Here is a 21,640-nt window from a genome sequence, read left to right as displayed (position 1 = left end):
CACCTTTTAATATCCTGTAAGAACATAGAGCGTTGTTAAATTTTGTTCCAGGTTTCATTGGTGATGGTGCAACGCGTATTTTCCAACGAATCTAGTCTACACGGAAAAACAGGGCAGCGCGTTTTATAAAAACCCACCGTTTGTTCCATGTGAATCAACGTGTATATTTTTTTAAGAAAATTTATCTTCGCCGTTCACGGATCGTTTCTTTTTCAACTATCATTTTCGTTAATGTTAACGATAGTTGCAATAACGACAGTTTTACCTTAGACCAAACCCACAGAAGAGGATTTTACATGAAACGTTTGTACAATACTAGCTGAGATATAATATTATTATACGTGTAACGAAAGAAAACTTAACCGACTCTAGTTAAATATTATATTTGTTGTTTAATATTTTTAATCGTTGAAATTTCGTCCATCCAGAGTGTGTTATAGAGTTTAAATAATTGTTAATGATCGAATAGAATAATTTAGAAATGTTGTTCATAAGGAATATTAGAGTTTACTAAATTTATATCAACCAAATATTCACATAAAATTTGCGAAAATTATTTTTTGGCATAATCTAAGGATATCATGTATCAAGGTAATAAGAATTATCTCGATGTCAACGACATCGAATGTCAATTATATTTTTAATGGACCTTGATAAATCGTGTACATCGTGTATGCGAAATGTGGGCACAGAAGGTATAGTAATTACGTATGAAACTTGTCAGTATTCTAATTTAGCCCTAGCTTTAACGATAGATTAGTGTGTATTAGAGAACTATAATTGCATGCATCTTTCTTTCTTTTTGGTCGTTTCTCGTGAAGGATGACACTGGCGACAGAACTCCGATACCTTAAGTTTTTCGTATATGTATTCATACAAAATGTATCGTTTTGTAGACAATCGTGTATAAGCTATTGACCTAATTCAGGATTGATAATTGACCAAAAAATCAGGGAAGATCGTTTGAGAGAAAATAATATGTATATATGTATATATATATATATACATATATATTTAATACAACATCGATAAGAAGCTGTTTCCAGTGGAACAGAAACAATAAGGAAATTGCATGTGCATAAAGATGTAAAAAAAGAAAAGATCGACGAGAAAGAAGATTTATTTATTTTTATCCTATCCTTCCTAGAGATCCAAATTAAATCGCATAAAATTGTAACTGAAGGTATTCCTATCCCTTAAATAATTAGAAGAAGTTCATAAATAGAATTAGGGAGAAGGAAAAAAATAATTTTTCAAGATAAACCTCAGGCGTCATATTTTTCAAATGGTAAATTATACACGCACGAAGCTATCTGTCCTTTGTTTTAAATTACTCGTTACGTATTAAATTCGAATTTAATTATTTGATATTATATATACGTGCTAGAATTATTTGACATTAAATATGGTTAGTAGTCATACATTGTTTTTATTCGTATCGAGTTACTTCGGATAAAATCCGATAGTGGAGCGTGATATTCATTAAAATTTTCTCTTAAAATGTAGCCGTATCTCATTGTTATTCTCTTCATACGGTGTAACAATAATTCTTTAATGCAACGACTGAATACATATAATTGTACATGTATAGTATCTTCCGCTTGGAAATCATTTATCGAATGTCATTCTATGTTACATACGTAACAATTAAGATCTACGTCCTTGTTTACAACGGAGAGAAGAGCCATATTTCTATGCTCTCCATTTATCTTTAACTCCGTTCGAATGTTTCGACCATTCATTTGCAATATTTCGAGTGCATCAGCGCGCCAGTAGCAGAAAATATCCGTCTTTTTGAGACATTTTCCTCTTGTACCAAATTCCTCTTGTTGTGTTTACGAAGAAAAATCGGGCGATCGTAATTTTCCATTTATACTCATCTACATCGGACATGCTATTCCAAGGACAATTTTACCCGATGCTGATGTTTCCGTCATAGTTGATATTTCATTTTTGTATGGATTCATAACCGTTGTTAATACATATCTCTTTGGACAAATCAAATAACATAATTTTTTGGAACAATTGACATCATAATTTTCATTCTATTATCAAAGTTTAACAAGTACACGTATAACAAGGTTCTCTGCCTTTTTAAAATAATCTAACATTCATCTTATTCGATGTATTTTAATAAGCTCGGCAACTTACAGAAATTTGTTCTGAAATTTTAATTCGGTTTTATGAGAATAACCAGCGCCGTATCAAAATAGTAGAACAATGTATCTTCTCGTTCATTATAATCTTCCGCGAATTCCTAATTAGTATGCAAGAAACATTATCGCATCCTGTCTCTTGGAATTCCTCTTTCCAAATGATGCGTATTTTATAGTTTCATTTTACTTGGAACTTTACAACAATGTCTGCAACGACTTTCACGCGCGCGCGATTGAATTTATGATACATTAAGTATACCGTTGCGCATGGAGTTTTCCAGGAACATCGTTTTATAATCGTAAATTTTGCGTGCCGGTAATTCAGCGCAGTCTCCTGCGATGGGACAAAGTTGAGAGAACGCAAGATATACATGTTGTTACACAAAAAAAAAAGAATCTTGTTATTGAATAACCTTCCACCAATGTAGATCCTAAACTCAATTTTTTCCATTAAAAATACCCCGAAGCTTATTTTCACATTCCGATGTAGGGTTAACATTCCCGGATTATGAATCCTTTTCGCGTCCTATGTTTCTACGTTCACGTTCAAGTAAGTAAAAGAAATAATCGCCCAATAAATACAAATGTTATTCAACAAATAAATCTCAAGTTCAAAATAAAACAATTACATTAAACTCCTTTTCTGTAGTGTACGTTGTATCCTCTGTATATATTACCTTATTTGATTTGAAATTATAATGAATAATTCAACACACACATATACATATATATATATATCGAAACACAAATAGGGTTTCAAGATTTTCATCGAATCCACCGTGACAAGCAAATCTTCGCATCCCCTATGAATTGGCGAGGGTGACAAATGCAACTGGATGAAAAAAGTCTCTCGGGGAATTCCATTGAAAAATGACCATCGGGAATACCTTGGATCGAACGACGTTAAATTACTACAACTTTAGCTATTTAGGGGATTTCGTGTTGCACGTTAACTCCGTGCTTGTCAGCTTTTCGATCGGCATTCCGTAGCACGTGGCGTTCGATGGATTTTCACAGCGAAACGGATAAAACGAAATTGCAAAATGCGTCATTCTTTTCATTTCACTTGCCACGCCTGTGTATGATGTCCTGCTTGCGAGTGAAGCTCGCATTTACGCTTGGCCAGTCTTGTGGACATTTGGCCACTCTTCCAGAAAGCAATAAATGAGAGGGAAGAGCAACGCGTGCATTACCAATGCACCTTCGGATCGTATGATTAATTCGTTCATGTTGATTCTCGATCCATCATTCGATCAGCCGATTATAGGGAAATTTACGCAGTTATCCGTTAGGTGAAGCGTTTTATTAAATAGTTATCTCTGGTGCAAATTACGTACTCTGATTAATGCACGATGGAAAAATATTAGAAAGTAGAGAAATCTGGAGACGGAAAGCTATCCAGTAGGAAACGGGAAGATTCCCAAAGGAAATGAAAGTAGCTACGTTTAATGTATAATACAATGGCTCGTAAAAGTATTCGTAAGCTTACCGTAAAAAACTTTTACGTGTGTATTGTACACGTTATGTGGAACATTTTGAAATTTTGTTAGCACTATAATGAGACGCGACTGCCATATATATATTGGCAAAATTTGAGCTCAATATAAAGGTATATACAGATGTTGTAAGATATTTGTTTACTGAAAACTTATAATGAATAAAATATTAATATATGTGTGAATAGTTTCCTTAGAAATGTATAGTGAGCATTAAAGATGATTACACTGAATATTGTGGATGATTGCTTACTAAAATACTTTTATGATATAAATAATTATGTTAGTTAGGTATCATTACAGTACCAATGAAATTTGAAAATGTTTCATATAATCAAATACATAATATGTTTATAAAACTAGTTGACAAGTGTACGTGTAATTTCGCCAGCCAATATGCATAGAAATCTTCTGAATTTCTTGATAAAATCTATACCATTACTCATCCAAAATCTAAACCACTTCGTACCAATTTTTGTTTCGCAAAAACTTAATGAGTCAAGCTGCAGTTATTAGAATCACATAATCTTATCTGACATTATGAGCCTGTTGCTAAAAAATATAAATCACCCGTGGGGTTTGCCATAATTGCGACAGCCGTGTAAAGAATTGAGTATTAGTCAGGAGTAGTTGATACGGACGTCCTCGTAAAATCCACAAGACGTTAATACGATATTGGCGGAGGTGATACCTACCTGTTCAATATTACACATTTAAATTATTCCCACTTGGGATTATACTTCGTGTTGTTTATTTTTCTTACGATAATTGCGCGGTTTAATCTAAAGGCGTCAGATCTTCAGCTCCTTAATTTACATTTTACTCGTCACAATTTCCTACGGTGTGTACCCGCAGTTTCATTAAAATTATCGCGCTCGTTTTAGCGTGAATAAATTAACAAAATACAAGTCGAAGCGTCGTCGCGCGAAATGATTTCTTTTCGTTGCCTGGAAATCTTGTTGTCTCTAAAATCACTGAAAAACTGCATGACAAATGTCATCGACAATTCTATATTGCTGTTTCTATCTAGTTTATCTTTTATTTTAGGCAGAAAACAAAAACACAAAGTGATTTGCTGAAGTGATTCACACACTCTGGCAATGGGAGCATAATGATATTAACAAAGGGTCAAAGAAAAATTGATAGAGCGACATAGTTCCCTTCTCTTTGTACAATTACGGAAAACGTTGTAAAAAACAAAAAGGTAAAACAAAAATAATATAAGAAGAATTACTTGTTCGATTCATGATGACATTCATATGTCGTTTTATTTAATAGTGTAAATATATATTTTTTTTCAAAGAGAGCGAAACAGGTGAGAAACCAACATATGGAAAAAATACCAAATATATTCCAATATTATTTACAAGTTACAATTTAAGTTATAACACGTTAACATTCTTTCAACCACATTTGGTGTTAGAGATCGATGAAAAGGTTAATTCATCGGTCAGTATATACGACACTTTTATGTTACTCGAAGACTCGCTCCTCGACAAAATATTACTCACACTCGCAAGTACATGTTCGATTTCTAATTTCAATTAAACATTGCCTTTTCATTTTTCACAAATCTAGTCGTTCGCTTTCAGGTCTGGTAAATAAGATACATCCACGAATATTCACTTGTAAATACGCATCACCGTCAATGAAATATAATGCGAAGAAAGATGACACGAGATACGGAGCCGCCGACGCGGGAAGCAAAAAGGAAATATTAATGTCGTAATCGAGGACGTTTTATGTCGGCCAACAAATCTCATTACTTGTTACGTTGCTCGCCATTGTTGTAGCCCAACTTGAAGAAATCTTTCAGCACCACGTTGAATGTTACGGTAACAATACCCTCCACTTTCATGCGCGTGACTGCAATTATAAAGAAAGTTATTACTCGAGGTCGCCCATGATGCGTCGGCTTGCGAAACATCAGGTGCACGTAGCTTTCCAGCACAGTTTATGGCGTCTCAGAGTCGCTGGATTCTCGTGGCGACTGTTTAATTTGAACCACTTTATTCCAGGTCATTCTTAAGAGACGCGAAAATCATAAAATGTCTCTGCAACTGGAAATCGTACGCGATCGTGCCTGCACCCATGAGCGCGTGTCTCGATGCAGTTAGAAGGTTGGATCCATATTTTTATCGGAGATATTTTTTTAAAAAAAAGAAGGAAAAGAAAACTGTAAATCTCTAATCGTGAAAATGGCACGTTTCCAGTTACTATGAATGCGTCATGCGATTGACGTAACGAGTGATATAATTCTCAGAGTTGAACGTCGAGTTCTCGAAAGTGAAATAAAGCATAGAAAAAATTTAGGAATAGAAAGCAAGGTATAATTAAAGATAATTGGCCAACACGGTAACGAAACTTTTACCAAGATACACGTACATATCTCGAACCAGAGATCGTGGAAAGGTAATATTCTTAAATTCGCCGAAAATGAAATATACAACTTGAAATATATAAATAATTCCGAATATTTCCAAAATTCCTGCGATCATCGATAAAAGTTTCGTACCGCAAACTTGCCTCTACCGTCGACATATTTAAAAGCACAGGAAGCAACAAGCATTTTCATCGATGGAAAGCTGAAAAAAGTAACTATCGTCAGCAGTTTGCGAGAGTAACCGGAAAAAAATAAGAGGTCAGCTACGTCGCGATAGCAAACTGAAATCAGTAAAATTAGACGTATCGATTAATTCGCAACGGAGGATTCGTGAGATTCTTAATTCCTTTCTATCGACCGATACGAGAATGACGTAAGTTGACACTATCGACGCAACGGCTATCCTTAATACGCGAAGTCTCGACTGAGCTCGACTAATTTAACGTCAGGAAGAATCGTCATCAAGCGACGTGATATGCTTCAAAATATTGCCTTACGTTCCCTTCCGTCACCAGAAGCCAATATCGCCGGATCAATTAGTTCTGGCCTTCTTCCGGTTAACCAGGCCGCAAATCGTTGCAACGCCGAGGAGGACTCAGGCACATACACGGATATTCTGCATAATTTCACAGAGGTTACAACAAACGTCGTTAACAAACGATTGCGTGTGACTAATTAAATCACGTTTGATGTTGAGCAAATTGCTCGTAATCGCTACTACGTTACGGGCTAATGAATTCTCGGAGTAATTATTCACAGCGTGGCAAATAATTCGGGGAATTTGAGGGATTCGGTCAGGCAAGAAATTAGACTATGTATCACTGTGATGTTTTATTGTCTTTCTAGGATGTGGAGAAAGGAAGGTTGGATTTTAAGGTACGAAATGTTTCGTTTGTTATGTGTAAACTGCGATGAGAAATTGACTTTTGTGTTTTTTTGGGAGTGTAATTCTGTACTGTGACTGTATAATCTAATAAAATAACTTACAATCGTGCTGTAAACTTTACATTTTTAAAATCGTACGAAAATAAGTACGTCCCACATCTGGAGTTGTTGAAGAGCGTTAGAAAGTAATTTAAATGCAGCACAATCGCAATAACTTAGATTAACGGGGCATTATATTTACATAATCCAACAACACTTAAGTAAATCTGAAAAATATGCACTAAAGTTCCAAAAATATTGATCGTCATATTAGTTGATTTTGTCGTATTAGTCATTTATCTATGTAGGCTTTTCCCCTTACGATCTTCATTTACCTTTTGATTCGAGATATTCTAATTTGGTGTATTGTAGTATGGTGATAAACAAGATCGCAATTACACGACGTTACATTGTATTGTGAAATATTAAAGAATTTTTTGGTCATAATCTAATATAATACCTTTTCTCGTGTTGACCTGTTTTCAGCGGTAAATGACACACTCCATATCCTCTGATGACGTCGTGGCCGAAGATATCCAAGCCATAAACAGACATTATTAACTGAGGCCCTAAGACACCATTTTACAAAGGGTTGGTTATATTTCACGTGTTTAATAATATTTTCTAGTTATTTTAGGAATTTCCAATATTATGAAATCCTTTGATCCTACTATTCGCTATATTTTCTATTCATTATATATTATAAGGGGACAATATATAATACTTATATAATTTTTTCACTTTTTAAAAAAGAAGAATTCAGCAACAATCAACATATCGACCAGAAATCAGAAAATAAAATTAAAAAAGTAAAATTTATTGGTTCAATCGTAGGTTCCGGGCTTCGATTTCCTCAAGTACGTAAATCGAGTATCATTGAATCCACTCACATCCATGCGGGTTGGTACTCTTGAACGTGACTTCTAACGGAAAATTCCAGACTGCCAGATTTCGTGGATCGCTGCTGCATTTGCATATCTGCGTCAAACCTTCCTCGATACCCTAAACGGGGTTGCACAAGTCACTAAACGATCGACGATAAAATTCCGCCTTTGAAATCGATAGAACACTGCGTCTAGTCGACGCAACAGCGTGTCAGATAGGTAAGCAGAATAACTCACGGCAACTACGCTCCATTCGGGACCAAAGTGAAATCCGTATTTGCAGTAGGCGTTGTCAACATCGTAAAACTCCGCGTGTTCGATGGATCCTGTGATCGAGAGGAAGAATTCACCTTCGACTGACATGACCAACTTACGTAGGAATCTAATCGAATTAAATTCACAAACTCACAGAAAGGAAATCTAACAGATCCACGATATTTGTTTATTCCTAGTATCGTTAAAATACATCGACGTAGTACAATCATTAAAAGGTACTCGAACACTTATCAGAGAAAATGTCTATTTCGAACTCTTGATCAATATAACTTCATTAGGATGCTGATGAAATTTCCAAATCTTTTGTACGAAGCACGTAATATTCACAGAAATACTTTTTATAATCAGAGTTCAATTATTTCAGCGAGGAAGGTTCTATGAACGAAAAGTGACTAATGGTAGGCTTATTTGTGCTGATCGGAGCTTTGTGTACGATTAAGCGAATTGGTTGTCGTGGTAACGAAGCATGCGCCTCCATTTTCCATAGCATGTGGTTCATTTCAACGGTCAAAAGACGCGGTTACTAAATATAGATGGGATCTTCCCCTTTAGTATTCAGAAGGCGTCGGCTATGTTATCTAATATCTACAACAGCTTGCATTATTCTGGTAAACGTAGCCTTGACATGGTATGAAATATTAGGAGAAATTATAAGGTACTTTAATTCACGGAAAGACGAAGATGCGAATTAATTTGTTGCTGTGTGAGCCTATTCAATTAGAGGAATCAAATTTAATGTCGCCAGGATGCAAGGAGGGTTGATGGGAAATCTGAGAAGACAAATAAGATAAGTCTGATCAGAAATTTGTAATTAAAGTTGAACATTTGAAATTGAATTGGAACGGAGATCCTGAAATTAATAGAATGTCAAAGAAAAATGTGTTTTCCTTCGAAAATATTATCCAACTAAATGCTAATCTTCTGTAAAAGAAATTGTATAAATTTAATTAGTAAACCAATTGAATATTTTAATGATATCAGACAATCATACGTGAGAATCCAATAATTCTTTTATTTTTGACATTTACATATTATACTATAATATAATATTGTAAAATAATGCTCATTGTATATATATTTTTAAAATATAGAATTGATAAAAACAGAGGAAATGAGTGCTCACGCCCTTAGTTCTAGTTGTTTCATAGTACAGGTGCTGCACCATGCGGCCAAGTGTCAAAGAGCATGAACGTTAGCATGTACAAGAACCTATGTATTTAAGCTTAATGTTCGGGATCTGCGCTGTTTGGCTGTACATTAGAATAGACAAAAACCTTTTGAGTTGTACAAAAGTTGTTACAAGAACCTATTTAACCGCATGGTCCTATGAAAAAGTTCATAGCTTCTTTCCCATCCAAGATGGACAAGTACGAGAAGTTACTCGCACAGTAATGAAACTAATTGTAGATTGTCTGAGAAAGAGAAATTAATTGTTTGCTATATTTCTTTTAGAAAAGAAAAGAAAGTATTCGCTCCCAAACGATAATGGACCAGTGAAATGATGTAATAATTATATTTTTTCACATACGATTTAACATTAATTCTTAGTACTTGATATGTCAATTATAGCAACATTAAAATTTTTATTCTCAGCCACATATTCTTTTTCCTCAGCACGTACGATGGTGTTCGTTGAAACGAATTCAACGATCTTTCATATTTGATAAAAATAAGAATTATGCTGGTATCCGAATATTTGTATAATAGTGAATATAATTATAGGCTGAGAATTTGTTATTATCACGGCGCATGCTTGAACGTCTGACGATCATCGATCGATCGTTAACGAGAAAATCAGTGATGTAATATATCATTCATTTCTGTTGACTAATTTCCCTCCCTTATTAGGCCATTGAGATCTATCTCCAGCCTACCTTCATCCTTTTTGTAATAGGGTAAGTGACTTTATGAATATTTAATATTTTAATTCATATTGGAGATGGAAAGAATGTTGATTTGTGTTAGTTTCGAGGTTAGATGAATTTATTAAACAAGTACACTGAGTCGTGGAAATGTTATACATTGTTTAATACTTACCTTCTAGAGTACTATTTAAAATGTTATTCGATATTTTAGAATATAAATTGCTAGAATCATTTAATACCGGATAAAATGTTATTATCTTAATGTTTAAATGTGTTTATTTCGTCTGCTGTTGTCTTCTTTCGGCAAATTAAAAAATTAAGTAGGCAATTATTCTGGAATGTTTTTAATGAATTAAAATAGTTTTATCCTCAAATCTTATTGGTTCGTCATTAATTATAACGACAATTCTATAAATCTTCCGAAAGAGATCTATCTATATGTAGTTTTCGTCTTTAACAGCAGATGATATTAACACGAATAATCGATTATGGTCTTCATAAACAGTACTAAATGTTTATGTATTTTAAATGTCTGGAACATTAAATGTAGCTTATGAGACCAAACACAAGTTGTCAAAAGTTTCAAATCTACAAATATCAATCTTTCTTGCTATTAAAAATTGAAAGTTAAATATTTCTAATCATTAATTTTTCCATCTAAAACAAACATTAAATGGGAATTGTATAAAACATTATTCAACAAATTAAACACGAATACATGCGACATGAAATAAAGAACCCACAACGTTCGCTGTTCAGTACAATTTTTTATTCCTCGAGTAACAACAGCGAATCTTACATTTGATCGAATCAATCGTAAATACCTAGAAAACAGTATAACCACGATATATCCTACATTGCGAACAATATATAGTATGTACAGAAGATTCCACCGAGGTAGAATAAATTTCTCGTCCGATAGAAGCATGCAATCTTGACGTGCCATCGTCGGCTGTACACGATTTAAAAATGAACACGTTGGCACGCGTGAGTTGCACCGCCGCCTTATCGGCTCATGGAAATTTCCTCTTGCACTTTGTACGAAACTCGAGGAATCTCTCGACGCGTGATTCGCATTGCGATACATGTAATGAACAATGGACGATTCGAATAATGTTTAACGAACGATTCGATCCGATTCGCTTCTTCTATGATTTAACTGATGCGTGCTAAAAATTTGTCTAAAATTATTCTTCGTCGTTCGACTTTCACCCGATCATAGTTCATTACCATTGCTTTCTTCCGTTCTTTTCTTCACTACAAATAATACAACGGTATTGTCACGAAAAAAAGGGTGCTGTTCTTTTTTCCACTTCTTTTATGTACTTTTTTTTCTCTAAATAACCCTCTCTTTAGTTTCGAAACGTCACGTTGCGCAAAGCAACGACGACAAATCTCGCCATCACGATTTTGTTACGCAAATCTACCTGGAAGATTAGTGTGTTATATCGTAACAGTCTCTGTTCGTGTCTTACTAACGATATACACACAACGAACTACGAGATCGTGGCACGTCTCCTCAAAAAACGATGACGGTTTCGCGATTTTGATAGACGAACGTGTTTTACTTTCCACTAGCGAGCTCCTTCATGCGATTCAGAGCCGACCCTGCTTTGAACCAGGATATTTGTTGCTCGTTCATGGTGTGGTTCAGGGTTATAGCGTCCACTTTGCCATCCTTGTGCTTGATTTCTGCCTTTACTGGCTGCAAATTAAAAGGGAAAATTAATCTTCTTTCATTGATTGTATAAGAAACTTTTTCCTTTGGTTGCTAGCCAAATGTTTACCATCTAGAAAAGGTGTAGTTGAAATTAAACATTGTTATTCAGGAATCAAGGGTTACGTGCTCGAATACTTCAATGTAATGCATCAGCAATGATTATAATAGTATACTCGATATGTTGCATTATCGCAAGTGCTATCTTAGTGCTACCTTTGATTATCTATATTTAGGTGACTTTCAGATTAAAGTAATTATATTATATGTCATAGTGATCTAATAATAGTTAATTAATTCTCAAAATACACTCAACATAATACCATATAGTGCTCGATTAATGTTCCATAAAAAATGTCTACCATTCAGAGATAGCAACCGAAAAATCAATCTAAAAATTTAGATTTCCATACAAAATGTCTTATCTGACAAAAGAAATAATTAAAGTCTTCAACAAAAGTGTACCTTGCCAGGCGCCAGATCGTTCAATCCCAGAAGACTGATTTTATCGGTAGGCTGGATCTTATCGTAATCACTAGGATTGGCGAAAGTCAGAGGCAACAGTCCTTGTTTCTTTAAGTTGGTCTCGTGGATACGGGCAAAACTCTTGACGATAATGGCACGACCACCGAGATGTCTTGGTTCGAGAGCTGCGTGTTCTCGAGACGAACCTTCTCCGTAGTTTTCGTCACCAACGGCTACCCATTTGACGTTATTTTTCTTGTAATGTCTGGCAACATCCGGAACTTTTCCCCATTCACCATTTAGCTGATTCTTTACCTTGTTCATCTCGCTATTTTCGGCATTTACAGCTCTAAAAAATGTATGATAATTTTTTAGGCAAAATTTAGAAAATTGTGAATGCTATCACTTTTATGATATTCCAGATTATGAAAAATTTACCCAATGAACATGTTGTTGGAGATATTGTCCAAGTGGCCACGATACTTCAACCATGGACCAGCAGCCGAGATGTGATCAGTGGTACATTTTCCTTTGACTTTGATTAAGATAGTCATGTCGGTGAGATCTTTGCCGTCCCATTTGTCGAATGGTTCTAATAACTGTAATCGTTCGCTCGTCGGGCTTACGTCGACCTTGACGCTGCTACCGTCAACTGGAGGAGCATCGTACGTCTCCATGCCAGGGTCGAAACCGCGGCTTGGAAGTTCATCACCTAGATAAATTTTTATATTTATTTCAAAACATCAATTAGGCAAGTAATGATCTTTTGTGAAATATAAAACGTCCAAAGTTTGTTACCAGTGTTTGAGAAACATGTTTGTTTTGAAACATGAAATGTTTCATAAATTCACTATATTCGAGTTCTGCTCGTAAACAGACTTTATCATTGAAGATTGTCGCATTAGACAGAGATACGGAAGAACTTTGTTCTTTTCATAAAAGACAAAAACATACGGACAGGCGACAGATTCACGAACACTTTATCACTATCTGTGCACGAAGCAGTCTCGCATAGTTAAGTAATAAACCACTCTTAACCTCAATAATCAATTTCAAAGGCGAAAGTCTACGTCCAATATTTCACAATCGAATATCCAATTGGATTTTCGATTTAATCTCTGCATATTATTCTTAACCTTGTAATTATCCAGTACTGGACACGATAAATTATTCGCAGACATCTCTATGAAACAATCTCGTTATGAAACGGATATATACCATATGCTATGATTCATGTTTAATCGCCTGCAAATTAACTACGATCTTGGTTATCTTTTTTTATGGTTTCATACATAATGGCAGAATATTTGCATTAATGAGATACTTTGATAATCATAACAAAATCATATTTACCAAACGGATCTTTGAGAAGGAATTCCTTTCCATCCTTGCCCTTGAGTTTATCGGTAACAGGGTTAAAGTCTAATCGGCCGGCAATCGAAAGGGCAGTGACGAGTTCAGGGCTAGTGACAAAAGCATGAGTTGCGGGATTGGCATCGTTTCTTCCCGTGAAATTTCGATTGTACGAAGTGACGATCGTGTTCTTATCTCCCTTCTTGATGTCTTGACGATCCCATTGACCGATGCAAGGTCCGCAAGCGTTAGCCAATACAGTGCCGCCGAAGTTTCGAAGGATCTCCGCCTAAATCAAGAGGATTTTAATTTTGTTTAATATCTTAGTTACTTACGTGATATATCCACGGGAATACTAGTGAAATTTAGAACTTAAATATTCTTAGGGACTTAAAAATTTTGCTATATCTTCGTAATATATCTGGGATTTTTTAATTTTTAGATATATTTAATAGCTTGGAAGTTCGAAATATCTGTATCTAATATTTTTGGCATTTCGAGTGTTTACGAAATCTGTAGTATTTTTAACACAAAAGTCTACAATATCTCTGATATTCTTTTTATTTTGAATAATTTTGCGACATTTTTCAAACAATTGCACTATCTCGCTTACTTTTTGATACTTTGAACATTTGCAATATCTGTGATATCAATTTAAAAGGTGAGAATATTCTTCAGTCTCCTTGTTACATTCTACAATGTTCTAACAATCTTCATCCCTACCTCTAGCGATGTATTGTTCTAGATTGTATTCTAAATCGATTTCATTGTCATCTAATGATCCCGTCATGTAAATCGACAATTTCTATTTTTTCACTGACACTGTCAAAATATCGAAGCCAAATTAAGAATTGGCGTAGGTCGCGTTGCTTGTTGCTAAGTAACATGTACCAATGTTTGGCACGGTTCCAAAGAAACTATGCAACTTTGACTTTGATACAGGCTTTTAATTCTGATCAGAAACTATTATTCTAGAAATTAACTTACAATTCCATCGCGTTCGATGGTAGCACGGATCTGTTCAGATCCTGGTGTAACGTTGAACGCGGATTTTGCTTTCAAACCGTGATCGAGAGCTTGTTTGGCGATGTTCGCACATCGGCCCATGTCTTCGTAAGAACTGTTTGTGCAGGAACCGATCAGGCCAACCTTGATCTCGTTCGGCCAGCCGTTCTTCTTGGCAGCATCACCTAGTCGGAGTATAAGTAATGAATGTCTCTCGTGCAATTTCTTTGATGAATCTAACACTGAAGTTTTTCTAAACTTTGTACTTTCTTAAAATATGAGACAAAGTTAACAGGATATTTTTGAGTCTATAAATTTCATGTTCTCAGGAGCTACGTATTGTCTGAATAGATACATATTTTCTAAACGTTACAGTTTTTTAAAGTACAAAGCAGGAAGTTGATATTATATTTATTATATTTTTCCAATCGAGTAGAAAGATATTTACGTAAAATATTTGGAAATTATTTGCACATTCTGCAAAAGAATATTCACAGTCAAATGCCATCGAATTTTAACAAAAACCATATTTACTTTATCTTCTTTTAAAGCTTTTCAGAATTAAAAAAAAATTAGTATTGTAAAATCTAATCAGGCACGCGTAATACTTTAACTACGTTTATCATTCACTCCACTTACCCAATTTTGAAATGGGATGAGCGAGATCAGGCGTAAACGGTCCATTGACATGTGGTTCCAAGGTAGACAAATCCAATTCGATCAGTTGATCGTATTTAGCATTAGCATCGGCAGTTAAGAGGCTTTTTTTATGCATATCCGCGGCAGCAGCGATATCAGCTCGTCCAGTGGCCTTCAGATAGTCTTGCATACGATAATTGTACGGGAAGATTGAGGTAGTAGCACCAATTTCTGCACCCATGTTGCAAATAGTCGCCATTCCGGTACAGCTAATATTGTCGACACCAGGTCCAAAGTATTCTACGATCGCTCCAGTTCCTCCTTTGACCGTCAAGATACCAGCTACCTTCAAAATTATGTCCTTGGGGCTGGTCCATCCTTTCAAGGTTCCGGTCAGTTTCACTCCGATAACTTTGGGGCATTTTAATTCCCATGGTATGTTGGCCATTACGTCGACGGCATCGGCACCACCCACACCGATGCAAAGACAACCCAAACCACCGCCATTAGGTGTGTGAGAGTCGGTACCGATCATCAATAGACCTGGGAAAGCGTAGTTTTCAAGAATGATTTGATGGATGATACCGGAGCCTGGGTTCCAGAAACCAACGCCATACTTGGCACCAGCTGTCTTCAAGAAATTGTACACTTCCTTGTTGATGTCTTTGGCGCGTTTCAAGTCTTTGTCGCCACCCATTTGGGCTTCGATCAAGTGGTCGCAGTGAATAGTGGAAGGTACGGCGACTTTTGGTAGTCCTGCAGAAAATTAACAACTTTGAGTAAAGGATTAAAAAGTACCATAGATGTGTCTTTAACTTTGTTAAAGTCAACTGGAGATTTTTTTTTAACTTTAATCGTTTCCAATCTGAATTGTTTCTCGTAAGTGAAAAAGATATTTTCTTGTTTGGATATGGAATCCTATAGTTGGGGAGAATTAATGCTAAGTAATTTAATCTTTTCATCTCAAATGACAACTTCATGGTGACATCACATACTATATCATATTTCTTGAAATAATTCCTGCATACTAAAATAGAAAGGTATAATGAACATTTTATGATTATCATATAGGATCATTTCACAATTAATAGTATTTTGTAAATGCATTTTGTTTTGTGTACATTTATATGATTAATATAAAAATTGTTTCCTGTCGTATCATGTGACTGATTTTTGGCAGACAAGCTTGTAACAAGCGTTAATACGCTTTGTATAAGACAATATGAAAAGTTTTCATATCATCATTAATAACGCATTATTGGTTTAGAATGGCCCAATTGGAGAAATTGCACAATTTATAATAAAATTACTACATGAATCCTTATTTTTTATTCAAACGACAGAATATAAAAGAATGTCTTCCTAAAAAGAAAAATAGGAGTCCTTTTTAATTAAATTACAAATGCTTTAAACCATACCAGAGCTAATAAATTGCAACATGGCCATCTGGGCAGTGGCATCTTGCATAGCCACACGATCAGGTCGCAACCTGAGGTAGCTAGTACCACGGACGATTTCCTGTTTGTCGGGTTCATCGAGATGAGAATACAAAACTTTTTCGGACAGTGTCAGCGGTCGGGTCAACCTACAAGTATTTTATCATATGCTCGATTAGGAAATCAAAGATATTGTGCTTGATTACGCAGACATCTCATACTCGCCTTTTCTTCACCACTTTAAGTTTTTCCTCTAACTTGTCGTACGGAAGGTAGGTGTCCTTATCGAATTTGGACATTGCCACCTTGTTGGCGGCAAAATTCAACGCGCTTACGCTGAAGCATCTTTGCTGGATGTCTGTCGCAAAGATAGCGAGTTTCTACAAATGAAATTCACTAATTAATCATCGTATCAATCTTTGAATATCAAACGAGTAAGAAATTGAATTTAAAAGATATGGAAGTCATGTTTCAAAAAAAGTAAAAAATGAGAAAGTTATATCTGCATATCTTAGAGTAAGTCAACTCAGGTATGAATTTCAGAAATAATTTATGATAGCATCTAATTTGTGAATAGTATACACAGTTACGCGCTATACTTGAGCCTGATGTATACTAGCGTAATTAATGTTTATTGACGATAACAACGTTTCGCTTGCAGATAATGCGAGCTTAACATCTTCGTAGATATGTTTAAAAATAATTTTATTGTTAACGGTTCAGTAATATTTCTCGAGTATGTGTGGAAAACTTACGCCTATACGAGAAAAATACGATAGTTGAGAAGAAGATTAATGATAATGAAATAGTTTAGCTATATCTATACTTTACTGTGTCCTTAACTTGTTATGTATAAGTATATACATGTAACGAAATAGTATGAATAGATTCATCTACATACAACAGTTACGTAATTCTTTTATTCACGAAGACGAAAAATTTGCTCAACTTCTCGCGAGATATTTTGGAAAAAACCATATCCCAGAAAGTATATAAAGCATCCAGTGTAATTATTCTTGATTCAACAACACGCGCTCGTTATTAGTTAGTATATATATTCTTATCATATAAAAATTTATCCGACATCTCGAAGAAACACCAACGGATCAAATTACCGATTGATGAATATTTTCCATTCATCTCTGTCTGTCACGCAGCCCTGGCGCAATGGTCGCAAACCTAACCTCGAAATCCCCTAAAAATGTACTCATTATATGCAATAATTTCGAAAGATATTATGTAACGTGTCTGTATCGTCCTATTCGGTCCATTTCTCTAATCACTCGTACATTGTTATTATCGCGATATATCTTTCTCTACTGCACTGTCTTAAGTGCTCCAAATGCGCTTTGCTCCAAAATACCGATCAAACGATTTCGTCCAACGATCGTCACAAAACCTGGTGATCAAATTATAGAGTATCCTCGAATGTCACAATGAAAACGTAACACGATCATTTTCAGTTAAGATAATCAAATGGGGAACAAAGTACGGCGAATACTCATCACTTGAAAGATCATTGATCTCACAGACCATAGTTAGTTGATTCAAAAAGAAAAAAAAATGGATTTTTGTCAACATTCGAATCAATGATTGATAGTTTGTTACTTCAACATGACACGATCGACCTTGATAATGGGGTCGAGCGGTCAAACTCGAGGCACAGACTAATTTCATATCACTGATTCAATTTGATATTCTGCGACGATGAAATTCTTTTGGTATGTAAAACGTTGAAAAGAATTAAGCATACCTGATCCCGAAGAATTCGGGTGCAATACGACATTCTCGTGATAGGAAATCTCCTGGTGACGTCGCGACTCGTGAAGTGGATTCGTAGGTAAAGAAAAAGCGCAGGCGCGAGACGAGGAACACCAACAAACCGCGTCTTCTCTTGTGGCAGCCCTTCTCAAACCGGCCACTAGAGAACTGAGTGAAATTCAGCTTAGCTTCCTCGTGTCAATGCAGAGGAGTCACGCATGCGCCCCCTTTCTTCGGCCTATTTAGATACGAATTTCGTGAGAATGAAAGACAGGCGCCCTCACTGTTTCGACAACTTTCCGAGTAGCCGTTGATACCATTGACGAGCCAATAAGAGTTTTGACGGAGGAAATTTTAACAGCTGTTCATTCAACCTCTTGTGGCGTAGTTATCGCTACCGCTGTACAGTTTGATTAATCAGTTCTGGTAATTGCGCGGTAGAAAATTGATGAGAGTGGAAAGAAGTCAAAGTTTAATAAACATCATTTGGAGTAACAACACGTGATACTAGATGTTAAAGTATAAAGAGTAAAGTATTTTAAGAATAAAGTATCATTCAATGCTGCTAACCTAAGGAATAACGAATAGAAAAATAATAAATACAGTTTTAGTTTATTCGTGAATAACAAATATTGGCACTGTTTAAAGAATTTGTCGTTAGGTGCGAATAAATCTGTAATGTTATTCGTGAGAATATTGTTTGAAGGGATTGTGTGAGAAATACATATCGCAAATAAGCAGCATCGTTTGATTGGTATCTATGGAATAAAGAAAAATCTTCCTCGGATAGTATACATTCATATATGTATAGAATGTTTGAATTTACGACGCAGCTAACTAGCAAACTTATTGATTAAACTGTACTGAAACGTAGTACGAGCAGTTCCTGAGAAGCAGCGCGGCTAGCGTTGTTGAATGGAACTGTGAGAACCGGCATGTCATTGATAATTCAGGGAATATCCTGAAGGGGGCCTCAAGTTTGTTATCGATCGATGTTTACCGGCATAGAGTAGAGCAGACGTGGGAACTTTGAATATTGGACTGATTTTATTTTCGGACTGTAATATATTTATAATGGTACTTTTATAAATAGATTTCCTCATTTTACGTCTATCTTGTTTGAGCAACGAATTGAATAACGCAGAATAGAGGAAGGGTGATTTCACATAAATATCTTTTATATCCACTAAAAATATTATCTCCAATATTCATAGTCATGCCAAGAAGAATGAATTGTAAATTAATGATGAATAACGATAATGAATATCTAAAAAAATACTTGAAGAAACTTGATTGGATTCTCAGGAAATATCAGTACCTAATTCTTTCTTAAGTCAATTAAGTTATCTTTATAAATGATGTCGTAATATCAGTTTATCAGTTACTCCGACATAAGCATTATTTGCAACATATCTATCAGAGAAATGTACTTATAATAAAGCATCATACATTAGTATGAAAATATCTTGAGAGTGATTTCGTTGTTGGATTAAATTCTTAATTTAATTTATCAATAAAATTAACATAAATTGTTATTACGCACTGGGCGTCAGCCCAAAGCATCGCAATCAATTTTATCATCGTTACATACGTTTCACGCGTTTGAGAAGTACGTGGAGATAGTACGTAATTCACGTTCCAGATTATTTTTATCTATCGATTAATTCCATCGTTGTACGAATTCTAGCTAAACTTGCATGATAGTAATGCGAAGAAAATTTTTAATATCTTTGAACAGATGGAACTTATCAGAAATTACGAACAAAGTAACGCAACTCTGTGAAATGAAAAAAAGGAATTTTTTTCTTTTTATCTATAATTTGATCATCAATTCTTTTACGAAATTAATAGTTACTAATGGCCAATTTTTTTCTGTAAAATTTTATTTTGCATATAATTTCTTCAATTCTATATATTCAATTAACTGTAACGTATATTTACTAACAAAGTAATTCATTGTACGTGATGCTCTTTCTGATCCATAAAACGCAATCGCACGGTATCAAACACGCCTCGTCTAATCTAATTAGTCACAATGACAGCAAGTTTGAAAAAATCAGGACACTTTTGCCTTCACGATTTGCTTATGTCACGAAACGAGTATGGTTATGTTTATTCGACTTGCAACCGAATGTTGATAATAAAAGAATAAAAAGCGAGAGTGGAGTGGCGTGGTTGGAGCATCGGCGATGATCTTACGTTCGAAGAATAGGCTTTGCAAGTCGTCACTGTGGAATTTGCAGATGTCGATCGAAATTGATAACTCTTCGATTGCGAATTTAAAACCGTAGTGATCTTATCTGAGCGGCGATAATGCGATTATATGGAGTCTATGGAGACTTTATTTGCTTACGTAACCGATTGAAAAATCTGGTGAGTCTAAGCCAGAAACTTTGACTGAAATTGCTCGAAAGTACCGATTGTTTCAATGTAGAAGCAAATTGCTCTAAGTACGATCTTGAAAGAAAACGCAGCATTTATATAACGGAAAAGGGAGCAAATACGCGAATAAGCTTTGTTAGATACAGTAATTAAACCAGCAATTAAACTAAAATGATTAGGCTGCTGATTACTTCAACAGGACTGGATTGCTCGTTCCTCTTCCGAGACATCGCGAATGATTCATCAAAGCTCTCTGGGAAAGATCAATGAGGAATTTAATTGGTGCTCAAAACCAGGAGAATCGATCATAGCAAAGATTGAAGATCGAAACACTATCGTAGATACATTACAATATTGCAAAGTTCGGTCATCGATTATTTCCAAGCCGTCTTATTACGACGTCATAAAATCAGATGACATTTCACTGTTACCATTGTTCTACAAGCCTGGATCAGAGGGTGATCTAAATATCCATCCTAGGAACAGTACGATTGTCTTGTATCAAAGAAGAGGCCGTAATACTTTTTTCTGGGAATGCGTAGGAACAATAAAAAATCAATTTCTAAGTAGTATGAAATCAGTAATCTGGAACACGAGAATTACTTCATGCATGAAGTAAAAATACAACTATATTAGTTACGAAAGTATAGAATAAGAGTGAAATGAATATTTTTCAGACTCGAAATTCTTCCGAAAGATAATACGATTTAATATTATAATATCCAGTTTTCATGTAAAGTTTATCATTTATGTCCGTGTACTTTTATTTTGTCCGAAAAAAATAATAATCGCGATTTAGAAAATGCTAAAATTTAATCTCTGGGACCTTGATGTGTCGTAACGCAATTGTCAACGTTGGCACGCGTCCGAATTCCTTTAAACTCATTATCATTAAACG

At 35.2% G+C, this 21,640-nt stretch overlaps 4 protein-coding genes and 1 long non-coding RNA gene across 5 annotated transcripts in view; 3 read left to right on the top strand and 2 right to left on the bottom strand.

The window, feature by feature from the left end:
- Positions 1 to 1,113, top strand: part of LOC100646078 (trehalase) — a 32,630-nt gene extending 31,517 nt beyond the window's left edge. Inside the window, exon 10 of the mRNA XM_003400805.4 lies at positions 52 to 1,113. The gene's annotated coding sequence lies outside the window, so the exon portion shown is untranslated. The remainder of the gene's footprint in view (positions 1 to 51) is intronic.
- A 3,868-nt stretch (positions 1,114 to 4,981) lies between these two features.
- On the bottom strand, positions 4,982 to 8,206 carry LOC100649857 (B9 domain-containing protein 1). Its single transcript, XM_003400834.4, has 5 exons — positions 8,081 to 8,206; positions 7,850 to 7,961; positions 7,420 to 7,528; positions 6,533 to 6,651; positions 4,982 to 5,518 (listed from the first exon to the last, which is right to left on the bottom strand). Exons 1-5 carry the CDS (start codon positions 8,204 to 8,206, stop codon positions 5,415 to 5,417), a joined length of 570 nt encoding a protein of 189 aa, XP_003400882.1. The 3' UTR covers positions 4,982 to 5,414.
- On the top strand, positions 6,651 to 8,624 carry LOC110119861. Its single transcript, XR_002308376.2, has 5 exons — positions 6,651 to 6,911; positions 7,446 to 7,550; positions 7,794 to 8,062; positions 8,127 to 8,334; positions 8,484 to 8,624. It is a non-coding gene; the product is annotated as an uncharacterized LOC110119861 (long non-coding RNA).
- Positions 8,625 to 9,865: 1,241 nt separating this feature from the next.
- Positions 9,866 to 21,640, top strand: part of LOC100649746 (mucin-19) — a 46,494-nt gene continuing 34,719 nt past the window's right edge. Inside the window, exon 1 of the mRNA XM_048412054.1 lies at positions 9,866 to 10,014. The gene's annotated coding sequence lies outside the window, so the exon portion shown is untranslated. The remainder of the gene's footprint in view (positions 10,015 to 21,640) is intronic.
- On the bottom strand, positions 10,732 to 18,583 carry LOC100645849 (probable aconitate hydratase, mitochondrial). Its single transcript, XM_003400803.4, has 9 exons — positions 18,353 to 18,583; positions 16,825 to 16,979; positions 16,582 to 16,748; positions 15,164 to 15,919; positions 14,507 to 14,709; positions 13,520 to 13,808; positions 12,605 to 12,878; positions 12,167 to 12,515; positions 10,732 to 11,689 (listed from the first exon to the last, which is right to left on the bottom strand). Exons 1-9 carry the CDS (start codon positions 18,383 to 18,385, stop codon positions 11,549 to 11,551), a joined length of 2,367 nt encoding a protein of 788 aa, XP_003400851.1. The 5' UTR covers positions 18,386 to 18,583; the 3' UTR covers positions 10,732 to 11,548.

This window comes from Bombus terrestris, chromosome 14, assembly GCF_910591885.1.
Source record: "Bombus terrestris chromosome 14, iyBomTerr1.2, whole genome shotgun sequence".
Taxonomy (NCBI): Eukaryota; Metazoa; Arthropoda; class Insecta; order Hymenoptera; family Apidae; genus Bombus; species Bombus terrestris.
This window is presented reverse-complemented; position numbering and strand designations above follow the sequence as displayed.

Coding starts and splice junctions, on each gene's coding strand:
- LOC100649857 (XM_003400834.4), bottom strand. CDS start 8,206: ATGTCAGTCGAAGGTGAATTCTTCCTCTCGATCACAGGATCCATCGAA. Junction 7,529..7,849: donor GAGTACCAACCCGCATGGAT/GTGAGTGGATTC, acceptor ATGGTGTCTTAG/GGCCTCAGTTAATAATGTCT. Junction 6,652..7,419: donor ACAGGTCAACACGAGAAAAG/GTATTATATTAG, acceptor GAAATTATGCAG/AATATCCGTGTATGTGCCTG.
- LOC100645849 (XM_003400803.4), bottom strand. CDS start 18,385: ATGTCGTATTGCACCCGAATTCTTCGGGATCAG. Junction 16,980..18,352: donor CCCGAATTCTTCGGGATCAG/GTATGCTTAATT, acceptor TTTCATTTGTAG/AAACTCGCTATCTTTGCGAC. Junction 14,710..15,163: donor TCATCCCATTTCAAAATTGG/GTAAGTGGAGTG, acceptor TACTCCGACTAG/GTGATGCTGCCAAGAAGAAC.